The sequence below is a fragment of the Sturnira hondurensis genome, unplaced genomic scaffold (assembly GCF_014824575.4).
Source record: "Sturnira hondurensis isolate 20B ecotype Veracruz unplaced genomic scaffold, ASM1482457v3 Scaffold0024124, whole genome shotgun sequence".
NCBI classification, from domain to species: Eukaryota; Metazoa; Chordata; class Mammalia; order Chiroptera; family Phyllostomidae; genus Sturnira; species Sturnira hondurensis.
In genome coordinates, this window is record NW_028096755.1 from 351541 (window position 1) to 365745 (window position 14205).

Here is a 14205-nt window from a genome sequence, read left to right on the forward strand (position 1 = left end):
AGATCCTGGGGTCTGAGCAGCCAGGGGCAGGTACCAAAGAGACAAACTTCTGCGTGGCTGCAGAAAAGCCAGGAGACCGGCTGCTACCCGTGCTGTGTGTTCGCACACCTGTGGGGACGCACTGCCCTGACCCTGTGTTTTTCTCTGCGCAGAGGACGGCCTAGAGGCCACGAACCAGGCAGAGCAACGGGGTGGGGATGGGAAATCTCCCTGGAGCCTTCACTTCCTCCTCCACCCTGACCTGTGGCCTCTCACTCCTTGTCACCCGGGAAAGGGGAAATGCTGGCATTTAAAGTCCAGCAGGTGGAAGGTCCAGGACAGGAACACCTGGGTCCCTCTGAGTGTCTGCAGGCATGACCGGGTCCGGCGGGGGCCTCTGGGCCTGGGGGAGCCTGCTGCTGCTGGTGAGTGTTCCCAGCCGGCTGCCTGGGGTCTCAGGGCAGGACAGGAGGGGCCACCTGCACGGTCTCGGGCAGGGATGGGGGAGGGGGGGTGTCCCTGAACTCAGGTCATGAGGGAGTCAGGACGGCCGTTCCCGGGAGAAGAGAGCCGGTGTCTAGGTTAGGGAGGCTGTTGGGGAGTCCTGCCCCTGGGCTCTTAGACGTGGGTGTCCGAGGTGAGAGTAAAATCTTGTCACAGAGACCCAGCAGTCCTGGGCCCCAGCCCCTCCTCCCTCAGACTCCGAGGTCCGGGCCTTTCACCACCTCTATAGACCGAGTGGGCTCAGCCTCTTCCCCCATTCCCCGTTTACTTTTATTTTTTATTTTAGTATTATTTTTTTTTTTGCCAGCCACATGTTGCTTACTTTTCTGCTTCTAGTCTTCCCAGACCACACTTTCTGGGACGTGAAACCATGAAGTTTATCTCCCTGCTTAATCGGTGGAGCCAATCCCAGCTCTGGGGTCCCTGAAACCCCGTGCCCGCCAGAGTCACGCCCAGAGGAGACAGCAGGCTGTTGGGCTGACCTTTGTCAGAGCTCGGCCTGGGGGAGGAGACACCTGCAGCCGAGACTGGGTGGGGCTGGGAGGCTGGGAGGCTGATGGCTGCCGGCCCAGCCCCACCTCTCACTGGGCCGGGGGGCGGGGCCTCGGCTCTGACGCTGTCCCCTCTGGGTTCTCCCCAGGGCCTGTGCAGCTGGTCAGGGGCCCAGGCAGCTGGTGAGTGAGCCCCGCTGAGTCCCGCATGATCTTCCTGGGGTTCTCCATGGAGGGGGCAAAGATCCAGCCAGGGGCTGATGGGAGCTGGGTGTAGAGGGGGCGCTGCCCTGCTGACACCGACTCTCCTTCCCACTTCTCAGACACCAGATCCGTCGGGAGGCTGATGGTGAAGTCTCAGACCAATACCTCCATCAGCCTGGGTTGGGAGGCGCCCAAGGAACCTGCCCTGAACTACACCTACTGGGTCCGGTGGACTGGACAGGGGGGCAAAAATGGAACCCGAAACACCACAGACACCACTTTCACAGCAGAGGGACTGGACCCCGGGTCCTTGTATGAATTTTCCGTGTGGGTGGAGGCAGGTGGACTCAACAGCTCCCAGGTGACCATCAACGCTACCACAGGTGAGAGGCAGCCGTCTCTCTCTCTCTCTCTCTCTCTCTCTCTGGGGTTGTTTTCTAAAGGGAGGTGGCTTGCAAACCCGTAGGAGACTACAGCAAGTTCTGAGACTGAAAGACATACAATGGAAGCTGCATGTGTAAACTCAAGTTTGTTCTTTTTTTTCCTTCTTTTCCATTTTCCTTTCTTTTCTTCTTTTCTTTCCTTCCTTCCTTCCTGTCTCTCTCTCTCTCTGTCTCTCTCTCTCTTTCTTATAATTTAGAGACAGGGTAAGGGAATGAGAGAGTGGGAGAGAAACATTGATGTGCAAAAAAACCCCACATTGATTTGTTGCCTTGGCACGCCTGCAACCCAGAACCTAGTCGCAACCCAGGCGTGTGTCCTCAACTACAGAAGAACCAGTACCCAGGCCACCGAGCCACACCAGCCACAGCTGGACTCAAGTTTCTACCAGCCACATTGAAATGAGCAAAAGGGAACAGGTGACACCTGTTACAAAGACATAGTTTATGTATGTAGGTAGCCCTGTAGGTCCAAAATGTTATCACTCTGCCCTGGATGGCGTGGCACGGTTGGTTGGATTGTCGTCCCCCAAAGCAGAATGTTGCGGGTGTGATTCCCGGAGGGGGTGTGTGCCTGGGTCGGGAGTTCGGGGCCCGGTCAGGGCGTAAAGAGAAGGCGACCAAGGGATGTTCCTCTCTCACATAGGGGTTTCTCTTCCTCTCCCTCCCTTCCCTGCTCTCTGCAACTGATAAGCATGCCCTTGAGTGAGAAAAGAAATTAAAGATAAATAAAAGGAAGAAACCCAGTCTGTCTAACCATGTCCGTGTGGTTGGACAAAATGTTGTGCTGACGTGGAGTCGCTATCAGAGCAGCGATGATGACATGTGTCAGGCGTCACTTCATACCCACTCCTCGAACTCGGTGTGCATTTCACAAGCCGCCCTCCAGGGCTCAGCGTCACCGGGGAGACACATCTGCCGTGTTGGACTCCCAGGTCCAGCCTCCGCCCCTTTCTGCTGAGCCTGGTGGGGAGGGAAGGTCTGCACCTGTGGGAACCAGAGACCCCAGCTGATTTCTCCTCCTGTGCCCATCCTCAGCCCCCAACCCTGTCAGGAACCTGAGGGTGGAGGCTCAGACCAACAGCTCCATCAGCCTGAGCTGGGAGGCGCCCAATGGCCCAAACCCTCAGAGGTACACCTACTGGGTCCACTGGCTTGGAGACGGAGACAAAAATGAGACCCGCATCACGAGAGACACCAGTTACAAAATGGAAGGACTTCAAGCGGCATCCTCGTATGAATTTTCCGTGTGGGCAGGGAAGAATGGAGTCCCCAGCTCCCGTGTGACCCTCCCGGCGTCCACAGGTCAGAAGCTCCCTGCTTTGTCCCCTGGGGCTGAGGTTTTTCCAGGGGAGGCGTCAGCAATCTGTGGCCAGCACCCTCAAGCGTCACTGGGCTGGACGGGGAGCTTAACACTCCAGGGTCTCCACTTCACCAGGGCCACGGACAGGGCTGGACTGGGAACTGAAGGGTTTAGAAGTGCCACTGAGCGTCCCCTCTCAGTCGCTCCCCACTGAAACTGATCCTTTGTCCGAACTTCACAGCCCCCAGCCCGGTCAGGAGCCTGACAGTGGGGGCTCAGACCAACCGTCCATCACCCTGCGCTGGGAGGCGCCCGATGGCCCTGCCCTGAACTACACCTACTGGGTGCAGTGGACTGGACAGGGGGGCAAAAATGGAACCCGAAACACAACAGGCACCGGTTTCACAGCAGAGGGACTGGACCCCAGGTCCTTGTATGAATTTTCCGTGTGGGTGGAGGCAGGTAGACTCAACAGCTCCCAGGAGACCCTCAACGCTACTGCGGGTGAGAGGCAGCCCCTGTCTAGGTTTTTTTTGTTGTTTTTTTGGTTGTTTTCTAAAGGAAAGTGGCTGGCCCTGCTTGAGAACCCACCGAGAATACGGAAGGTTCTATAGACGGATAGATGTAGAATAGAAGCTGCATGTGTAGATTCAAGTTCTTTCTTTTCCTTACTTTTCTTTCTTTCTTTAAAAAATACTTTACTTATTTATCTTTAGAGGGGGAGAGAAGGAGAGAAATATCAATGTATGGGTGCCTCTCGAGAGTCCCCTGCTGGGAACCGGCCTGCAACCCAGGCATGTGCCCTGACTGGGAATCAAACTGCGATCATGTGGTTCGCAGGCCTGAGCTCAATCCACTGAGCTACACCAGCCAGGGCTCGCTCCTTCCTTCCTTCCTTCCTCCCTCCCTTCCTTTCTTTGCAAAAGATTTTATTTATCTTTTAGAGAGAGGGGAAGGGAAGGGAAAAGAGGACAGAAACATCAATGTGAGAGAGAAACATTGACCAGTTGCCTCTCTCATGCCCCCAACCCGGGACCTGGCCTGCACCCAGGCATGTGTCCGGTGACACAGTAGGATCAGTGGCCATTCCGTTTGAGTTCCAGCACTCAACACACGGAGCCACACCAGCCAGGGCTAGACTCAGGTTTTCTCTTGGCCCCAGTGACATGCGTAAAAGCCCACAGGTGAAATTCACTGTAAGACAGTTTCTTTTTTTTTTTTAATTATTATTTATTTATTTATCTTTAGAGGGGAAGGGAAGGAGAGAAGGAGAGAAATATCAATGTACGGTTGCCTCTTGTGAGTCCCCTGCTGGGAACTGGCCTGAAACCCAGGCATGTGCCCTGAAGGGGAATTAAACCTCTATCGTGTGGTTCCCAGGTCCGCGCTCAATCCACTAAGCTACACCAGCCAGGGCAAGACAGAGTTTCTTTAGCCCGGTAGGTCCCAAGTGCTATCACTCCGCCCTGGCCAGCGTGGGTCCGTTGGTTGGAGTGTCATCCCGTAAACCAAACAGCTGCAGCTTCGATTTAGGTCATTCCTGGGTTGGGGGTTCGGTCCCTGGTCAGGACACGCAGCAGAGGCAGCCAGTGGCTGTTCCTCCCTCACATCAGGGTTTCGCTCCCTCTCTCTCTTCCTCCCTTTTCTGCTCTCTGAAGTCAACGAGCATGTCCTGGGGCCAGGATGAAAAAGATTTAGAATAAAGACATAAATGAAAGGAAGAAACCCAGTCTGTCTAACCATGTCCGTGTGGTTGGACAAAATGTGGTGCTGACGTGGAGTCGCTATCAGAGCAGCGATGATGACACGTGTCAGGCGTCACTTCACACCCACTCCTCGAACTCGGTGTGCATTTCACAAGCCGCCCTCCAGGGCTCAGCGTCACCGGGGAGACACATCTGCCGTGTTGGACTCCCGGGTCCAGCCTCTGCCCCTTTCTGCTGAGCCTGGTGGGGAGGGAAGGTCTGCACCTGTGGGAAGCAGAGACCCCAGCTGATTTCCCCTCCTGCCCCCATCCTCAGCCCCCAACCCCATCAGGAACCTGAGGGTGGAGGCCCAGACCAACAGCTCCATCAGCCTGAGCTGGGAGGCGCCCGACGGCCCAAACCCTCAGAGCTACACCTACTGGGTCCACTGGCCTGGAGACGGTGATGAAAATGAGACCCGCATCACGAGAGACACCAGTTACAAAGTGGAAGGACTTCAAGCGGCATTCTCGTATGAATTTTCTGTGTGGGCAGGGAAGAATGGAGTCCCCAGCTCCCATGTGACCCTCCCGGCATCCACAGGTCAGAAGCTCACTGTTTTGTCCCCTGGGCGTGGTAGGGGACGGCTCCTGAGGAAGTGTCAGCCATGCTGGAGGGGTCAGCATGGCCTCAGGCGTCACTGGGCTGGACAGGGAGCTTTGGAACCATAACAGGCCAGTCTCTGCCCAGCAACCAGGGCTGCGGAGGGGGCCGGACGGGCAATGTGGAGGGTTAGCGATGCCCCGTGGGTGTCCTCGGTCTTCCTCTCCCTGCCGACACTGATCCTTCTTTCTCACATCTTAGCCCCCAGCCCGGTCAGGAACCTGGGAGTAAAGCACTATAGCACCAGCTCCATCAGCCCGCTCTGGGAGCTGCCTGTCGGCCCTGCCCTGAACTACACCTACTGGGTGCAGTGGACTGGACAGGGGGACAAAAATGGGACCCAAAACACAACAGGCACCACTTTCACAGCAGAGGGACTGGACCCTGGGTCCTTGTATGACTTTTCCGTGTGGGTGGAGGCAGGCGGACTCAACAGCTCCCAGGAGACCCTCGGCGCTGCCACAGGTAAAAGGCTGCCCTTATTTAACTTTCTGTTCTTGTTTTCATTTTTTTGTAAAGATTTTAATAATTTATTTTTCGACAGAGGGGAAGGGAGGGAGGGAGGGAGAGAAACATCAGTGTGTGGTTGCCTCTCATGCGCCCCCAACAGGGGACCTCAGCTGCAACCCAGGCGTGTGCCCTGACTGGGAATCGAACCGGTGACCCTTTGGTTCCCAAGCTGGAGCTCAGTCCACTGAGCCACACCAGCCAGGGCTCACCCATGTTTTATAAGTCCTGTGGTGAAGAAAGGTCTGAAGATGTGGCAGTCAGACACGTCAGCTGATTTCCCCTCCCGTCCAATCCCCAGCCCCCAACCCCGTCAGGAACCTGGGTGTAGCGGCTCAGACCACCAGCTCCGTCAGCCTGAGCTGGGAGGCCCCCGACGGACCAAACCCTCAGAACTACACCTACTGGGTGTCATGGATCCAGGAGGGCAGGACTGGTACTGTGAACCTTAGCACCACAGAGACTGGGTTCACGCTGAAGGAAGTGGAGGCTGGGAGCCTGTTCACCTTCACCGTCTGGGCAGAGAGGAACGGGGTCCACAGTGACGTCGAGGCTCTCACTGGGGCCACTGGTGAGACACAGTCTAGTTCTGGGTGCAGCAGTGCTGGGACGGGTGAGGGGGTGATGGGGGATGTTGGGGGGTACCTGGGAAATGAATCACACTTGGTGACCCCGCTCCAGCCTCTTCAGACCTTGAGCGTATAGGTCTGCTTCCTGGGGCAAAGTCTGTCCTCAGCAACAAGGGTGTTCCCATGGGAGGGTCTGTCTTTGGGGACAAAGCTAGACAGTCATCCACCACTTGTCCTGGTGTGTTAGCCGAACCAACACAACGTGCCTCCCAGCGTGCACAGGCAAGGTCCCGAGTGTGAGAGGAGCCATACGCCTCCAGGGACGAGGTTCATGTTCATAGATAGAACCAGGAACCTTTAGGCTTTGGCCATTTGGGCCAAGAAGACAGAAGTCAATAGCTCGGTCTAGAAACTTGGCGAGTCTGGAAGTGACAAGGGACCGTGCCCGTGGAGAAAGGTGGTGGGTGGGACCCAGGGCTGGGGACTCAGGACAGGGAGGACCCAGGTGCCCCTGCACCCCTCTTTCCTGTGGTTCCTGCTTCAGAGGGAGTAGACTCATTCAGTGACCGGGGCCCCACAGCTTTGCAGGAACGGGCAGGGGAGCAGGCTCGGGGCTGAGGGTCCTCTAGGATCCAGCCCCCTGGGGGTGTGTCTCTCTCTATTCTCAGCTCCCAGTGAGGTCACAGCCCTGCAGAAAGAAACTCAGACAAACCACTCCATCGCCCTGCGGTGGGAGCCCCCCGCAGACCCCCGCCCTCACCTCTACGTGTACGTGGTCCAGTGGGCCGGTGCGGGACTTCCCCAGAGGGAGCGAGATCCCCGAGGTTATGGAGCCTACCAGACAGGCAGGACCAACGAGACTTCGTACGAGGTGCAGGGCCTGGAGCCCGGGACTCTGTACAACTTCAGCGTGTGGGCGGAGAGGAGCGAAGTAGCCAGTTCCACACAGAGCCTTACTGCGTCCACGAGTGAGATGGGGCTTCTTTCTTCTACCTGGTGGAGGAAGGGCTTAGGTTCAAGTGCCGATAAATGGGTGGACTACAATTCCCATCAGGCCACGGGGCCACGATTTCATAAGCTAAAGTGATACAGAGATTCAGAGGCCTCATGGGAGTTGTAGTTTTTGAGTCCACTTGGGGAAGACAGAAAAGGAGGGGTAAGGAAGTATTTTGATTTGGGGAAGGAAAGGATGGGCTTAATGTTACAGAACTGGCATCACCGGTGGCAAGGTGGGGGAGGGATGGAAAACTACCTTGGATGGCACATGCTGGCTGACTCCTCTTGTCCTCTCCACTCAGACCCGGACCCTGTCATCATCACCTCCTGCGTCAGCACCTCTGGGGACTACGGGGTCCTCCTGACCTGGACCTGCCCCCTGGGGGGCTATGAGGGCTTTGAGCTGCAGGTGGGCGGGCAGCAGAGCTCCCAGGACAGATCCTCCTGCGAAAGGGGTGTGTCCGTGTTGGGTCTGCAGCCGGCTCGGTCCTACGCAGCCACCGTGGTCACCGTCTGGGCCGGAATGCGGGCCCCAGCTGCCTCGGTGACTTGCCACACCCATAGTGCTGGTGAGCAGAGCCCCAGGGGACAGACAGGGGCAGTCTCTGTAGACCCCTCCCCCCCCCATCAGGGCCCTGGTATGAGAGAGTCTTACCCACCCATGGGGTCCTTTTTGTTTGCTTGTTTGTGTTTTCTGTTCTGCTTTCTCTCAAATGGCTTTATTGAGATATGATGTCTACAGCCATACCACCCTGAACGCGCCCAGTCTCGTCCGATCTCGGAAACTAAGCAGGGTCGGGCCTGGTTAGTACTTGGATGGGAGATATGAGTCACATGACATGCAACTTACTCATTTAAAGGGCACAATCCAATGGCTTTTAGTATATACGCAGGAGCGTGCAGCCATCATCGGTCTCAATTTAGAATATGTTATTCACTCTATAAAGAAAAGGCGTCTTCTTGCCCTAGCTCAGTGGCTCAGTTGGTTGGTGCATTGTCCCATAAAACACTATCTATTTATTTTTAGAGAGAGGGGAAGGGAGTGAGAACCAGAGGGAGAGAAGCATCAATGTGTGGTTGTCTCTCAAGCGCCCCCTGCTGGGGACCTGGCCCACAACCCAGGCGTGTGCCTTGACTGAGAATCAAACCAGCAACCCTCTGGTTCCAAGTCCGGTGTGGAAATGTAATTCTTTTTAAAAAGAAAAAGAAAAAAGAAGCTGTAGCCGAGGGCAGCCATGACTGATGGAGGTATGTCGAGTGCTTGAGTCTACCCTAAGACCAGGTGTCTAAGGATGGAGCCTGGGAGATCTTGAGCACCACCAGCCTCTGTGGGCCCTGCTGCGAGGGATTCGTGCTCCTAGCAAACAGGACGTCTGAGGTGATGAGCCTCAGTTCTGGAGAGACCCACCGATGACATCCACCCCCGGGGAGTGGGTTTCTAACCCGGGCACTTCTGATGTGGGAGCTGGATCCCTCTGTGGTGGCACCAGCACCCCAGTTGTGACAAGCTAAAATGTCTCCAGACACTACCTGACGTCTCCAGCAGGGCAGAGTCACCTTTGCTGAGAACTGTTGGTCTAGGTACAGCCAGGATATGTCATTTTAGGAGCCAGGTCACCTGAGAAAATGATGCGTTTGGACCAGGCTCCTGGTGCAATGAGGGATCGAGAGAAAGGTTTCCCCTCCCCCCTCCCTGCACCAGCATCGCCCCTGGGGGCCCTCTGATCAGTCTGTTGGGGGCAGGAACAGAGACAGTACTGAGTGGACACGGGAAGATAGGGCCTGGGCCCTAACCCCACGCCTCCTCCCCCCAGGGGTCATTGCTGGGTCCATCGTCGGTGTCCTTCTGTTCATCACGCTGGTGTGCCTGCTGATTTTCTTCCTGAAGAAGAGGTGAGCCCTGGCTGGTGTGGCTCAGTGGACTGAGTGCCAGCCTGCAAACAAAGGGTGGTGGGTTCGATTCCCACTCGGGGCACATGCCTGAGTTGCGGGCCAGGTCCTCGGTAGGGGGACACGTGAGAGGCAACCAGGCATTGACGTTTTTCTCCCTCTCTTTCTCCTCCCTTCCCCCTCTCTAAAAATAAATAAATAAAATATTTTTTAAAAAAAGAGGTGGGACTCAGCGTAACACTGACCTTCCACCTGGAGGTGGGGGCTGGGAGGGGATGGGCAGGGCCTCTGGTTCCAGGCTCACTCCCTGAGCCTTTTATCTCAACACCCTTTCCCCCAGGCATAGAAAGAGCCTGAAGGAGTCCAAATCCAGGTGAGCAGCCACTTGGGGGGCATCCAAAAGAATCACTGTGGGGCCATATCAAGGGGTGTTGGCTGGTCACTGCATGGGTCAGAGGGCAGGAGCAGTGAACCCCGCCCCCCACACTAGTCCCAAAGGGCCTAAAATACCTGCCTCTTATGTTCTGGGCATGTAAACAACCACGAAAAGACCTTTTCTTTTATCCCAAGAGCATAGGATTAAAGGAGGTTAAAATCTTTGCCCCCTCCCAGCTTTCCAGAGCAGATCCAGGCAGCTGACTTTGCTGACCACGTCAAGAAAAATGAGAAGGACAGCAACTGTGGCTTTGCCGAGGAGTACCAGGTGAGGGGAGAAGAGGGGCAGAGGGGGGCCAGGTCGGGTGAGTGCGGAAGGGCAGAGGGACCCGGCGAGGCGAGAACCAGGGGCAGAGTGGGCTTACACAGACACTCTCGGGCGTGATTGCGTTTTCAAGTCAGCGGAATCTTACAGCATGACGGGTGCATGGTTTTCCCTGGCACCCCCATCTCTAGCTTCTACAGCCACTCAAAGCACCCCAGTGCCCCACAGTGAATGGTGGCACACACATTCCTTTTCTATGGGGGAAAGCGATCTCTAGGGCGTGAGAGGTCAATGGGGGGCTCTGAACAAGGGGAAGGGAGCAACTGGGTTGTCCTTCGGGGAAGGTGGCAGAATCCTGACATCTGTGCCCCGGTCCTCCGCCCCGCCCCCAGCGTTTGGCCCTGGAGGGCCAAGGCCAGTCTCAGACCGTGGCCTCCGCTCCAGAGAACTGCACCAAGAACCGCTACAGAAATGTGCTGCCCTGTGAGTCTTCGACTTCCCCTGACTTTGTCCCCAGGCCGGACTTTGTCAGCACCCTGTCCCCCGTCCGTCCCTTACCCCCTGTGAGACCTGGGTTCCTGCCCCAGGCCCAGTCCTCCCAGCTGAGGTCCTTGCCCCTCCCAGAGCTCCCAGTGTCTGCCTGCTCCCCAACGTGACTTCTATACCCCAACTCTGTTCCGCAATGCTGGCCTCTTCTCCTAGATGACTGGTCCCGGGTGCCCCTGAAGCCTGTGCTGGGGGAGTCAGGCTCCGACTACATCAACGCCAGCTTCATGCCGGTAGGTGGTGGCTGGGGGCGGGGAGGGTGCTGAGGGAGCCTGAGGCGGCCTGAGGGCATCAGAAAGTGCCCGCTTCCCTCCATCAGGGTCTCTGGAGCCCCCGGGAGTTCATTGCGGCCCAGGGTCCCCTGCCCCAGACGGTGGGTGACTTCTGGCGCCTGGTGTGGGAGCAGAAAAGCCACACCCTGGTCATGCTCACCAACTGCGTGGAGTTCGGCCGGGTGAGAGGAACTTTTCTTCCGGGGGACTGACCCCTGAGCTCCGTCCCATAACCCCACCCGGGACACTGATCTCAATGTAGCCCTGACCCAACGTCATGAGTTCCCTCCCAGAGGACCCCAACCTCCTCCATCGCACCCAGTCCATCCACTGTGCACCTGTGGGGTGAGGCTGACCCCGCAACCCCGGCCAGGGTGGATCTACTGGAGCCCTCCCTAGGCCCTGAATACAAGGGCCACCCTGCAGAGATGCCTCGGAGCAGGCTCTCCGGGCCTCCTGCTCGCTGACCCTTCGTCCTCCCCCAGGTGAAGTGTGAGCATTATTGGCCTCTCGATGCCAAGCCCTGCACCCATGGGCACCTGCAAGTGACCCTGGAGGGTGAGAAGGTGATGGAGAACTGGACAGTCCGACAGCTGAAGCTGTACCACGTGCGTCCCCCCGCAACCCTGCCAGCTTCGTGAGACATTGTGGACAGTCCCCTCCCCAGAACACCCCAGGAAGCCTGATCTACTGTTACTTCCCCAAGGGACCACAGTGTGCCCCAGGGATGCCCCTGCCAGTCAGAATCCAGCCCCCTCATCCCCCGTGCTGAGCTCTCCCTCCCCCAACCCACCCTCCGTCTAGACGCAGGAGCGGGAGACTCTGTCCGTGCAACAGTTTCACTACGTGGCCTGGCCAGACCACGGCGTCCCCCACACCCCAGACCCCTTGCTGGCCTTCCGGAAGACGCTCAGGCAGTGGCTGGACCAGAATCCCTGGGGAGGCCCCCCCATCGTGCACTGCAGGTGAGGACCTCCCAACCCTGTCCGTGTGTGAGAGAGAGAGACCCCCTAGGGGCTCAGACAATGGGATCCTCTGGGTCTGAGGGACCTTGGAGAGGAGGCAGAAGAGAGAAGGTGGCAGAGGTGAGAGGGCAGTGAGGCAGCTGCCCTGACGGTACTGATGGGCAGATGGGAAAGAACGAGAAGGTAAAGGAGGAGAAGGAGGAGGAGGGGAGAAGAGGGGTGAGGACAGAAGGGCCAAGCCGCCACAAGCTTCGAGGAGCATTGGAAACCTGTCACTGGGCTCCTGTGCTGGCGTCAGCCCTCCATCCCCTTCCTGTTGGTGATGACGCACCCCCAGGTAAGATTTCACTGAATGCCAGTCCGAGGAGGCTGAGGGAGGGGCCTGCTCCAGAGGAACAGCCAGCCTCGGTGGGGGTGCTCTTAACCTCTCTTAACCGCCGGAAGGTGTCCCAACACCTGCCCTGACCTGGGAGAGCGCCCCCTAGAGGCGCCGCAGCACACTGTGCTTCCCTCCCCACCAGCGCAGAAAGGTCGCGGGTCTCGCGGTTCATACTGTTCACTGAAGTCATAAAAAGGCAGGAAGCGCTGCTTCATGCGATGGTGAGGTGAAACTCAGAGACAGTAGGCTGAGTGAAGGGACACAGACCCGGAAGGTCAGGGTGGATGGTTCTGTTTACATGAAACGCCCAGAACAGGCCAATCCACCGGAAAGCGGAATGGCGGTTGCCAGGAGCCGGAGGGAGAGGGAGTGGGGAGGGGGGGTGGCTAATGGACCTGGGGCCTCCTTTTGGGGGAGACGAGTGTTTGGAGACTAGAAAGAGATCGTGTGTGATTGCAAAACACTGCAAATGTCATTAATGCCACTAAATTGTTTCCTTTAAAAAGGCGAACTTTACGTTTAATTTTTTTTTAATTTTCAGACATTTTGAAATTTTATCTTTCAGTTATGGTTGACATTCAACATTTTTTAAAATATAGTTTCAGGGGCACAGCATGTTGATCTGATAATCCCGTATTGTACCACGTGATCCCCCCTATATTTCAAGTACCCACCAGGCACCATGCATCATTGTCACAATATTATTGACTATATTCCCTACGTTGTCTTTACATCCTTGGGAGGAAGTTACTTTAATTTAACCATCATTTTGGAAGTGCATTTTCCCATGTGTCAACGTCAGCGCTGTCAACTAACTGGCTGAGTGGCCTGGACCAGGTGACTTCACCTGGCTCAGCCCCCATTTCCCCACCTGTGACGTGGGCCTTGGGGGCGCAAAGAATGCCACACAGAGTCCTGTGTCATTACTTTCCCCTTCGGTAGGTACCCCCACACCTATGCTGTGTTTCCCTGGAGCTGTGTCTCACTCAAACACTACCTCAGTCTCTCGGTGCTCCAAAACCAGGTCCTTGCCGTCTACCTCAAAACCCCCTCTCATGGTCTGAACACTCCTGTCCCTGCCTAGCGCTGGTGTGGGCCGCTCAGGCACTCTCATTGCCCTGGACGTCCTGCTGCGGCAGCTGGAGTGCCAGGGCGCCGTGGGGCCCTTCAGCTACGTGAGCAAGATGCGGCAAAGTCGGCCCCTGATGGTGCAGACAGAGGTGACTGGGGTCCTCAGTCACCTGAGGGGGGGCGGTGATAGGTGGTGGTGGGGTCCCTGGGGGGGGGGAAGCAGGCCAAGGCTCTAAGGGCCCCCCTTACCTCCCCCGCCACCCTGTCCGCCCTTCCCAGGCCCAGTACGTGTTCCTGCACCAGTGCATCCTCCGGTTCCTCCAGCAGTGGTCCCCAGCGCCCACTCAGAAGGAGGCCATCTATCAGAACCTCATGTTCAAGAATGAGGAGGCCCACTAGGGGAAGCTGAGCTCCAGGGTGCTGCGATCCCAGCCCAGCTAGACTCAAACTCCAGATGCAGGATGCAGCCCAGATTCCTGGACCCCTGGGAGAGTGGAGGACCAGGCTCCCAGACTCCCAGGCTGAGACGGGGGCTGGCAGCCCTGGGGGAGAGAGGTCAGGTGGGAGCTGGGATCTTGGTTCCTTGAAGGAGGAGAGGCATGGGGCTAGGATGTCCTAGTTCCCAGAGGAGAGGCGAATGGCCAGGGGTGCTGGGTCTCAGAGAAACAAGCTGGATTCTGAGGAACGAAGGAATGAGGCTCTGGGACTCTGGCTACCCAAGGAGCAAGTTAGACAGGACTCTGCCCACATTTCACTCCAGGAACTCAGATCTTCCAGGATCTCAGGGCTCGCTGCGCCCGCTGCCTGTACAGATCTTTCCCTCCATCCTGTAATTTATTAAATCACTATTTTCTGCAGAGATACATGTGCCTTTGGATTTCTGGGTCTACAAATGCTCTTAGGGTGGAAGTGGATGGTGGGGATGCGATGTTTAAATACTGAGGCAAAAGTCCTGCCCTGGCTGGTGCAGCTCAGTGGGTTGAGCGGAGGCCTGCAAACTAGAGGATCCCGGTTCGATTCCCAGTCAGGGCACATGCCTGG

General features: G+C 56.9%; 1 protein-coding gene and 1 long non-coding RNA gene across 2 annotated transcripts; one reads left to right on the forward strand and one right to left on the reverse strand.

The window, feature by feature from the left end:
- Nucleotides 1-132: 132 nt before the first annotated feature.
- Nucleotides 133-14021, forward strand: PTPRH (protein tyrosine phosphatase receptor type H). Its single transcript, XM_037038098.1, is given in 21 exon segments — nt 133-404; nt 1124-1161; nt 1305-1561; nt 2657-2923; nt 3163-3204; nt 3207-3425; nt 4943-5209; nt 5471-5734; nt 6078-6347; nt 7014-7313; nt 7644-7910; nt 9156-9234; nt 9572-9604; nt 9844-9934; nt 10324-10414; nt 10634-10710; nt 10797-10931; nt 11235-11357; nt 11554-11714; nt 13178-13313; nt 13444-14021. Coding segments are annotated over 21 exon segments (3288 nt in total). The 5' UTR covers nt 133-353; the 3' UTR covers nt 13564-14021.
- LOC118981372 (uncharacterized) lies at nt 6205-7191 on the reverse strand. The gene is made up of 3 exons (XR_005065335.1): nt 7106-7191; nt 6422-6542; nt 6205-6291 (listed from the first exon to the last, which is right to left on the reverse strand). It is a non-coding gene; the product is annotated as an uncharacterized LOC118981372 (long non-coding RNA).
- Nucleotides 14022-14205: the final 184 nt, after the last annotated feature.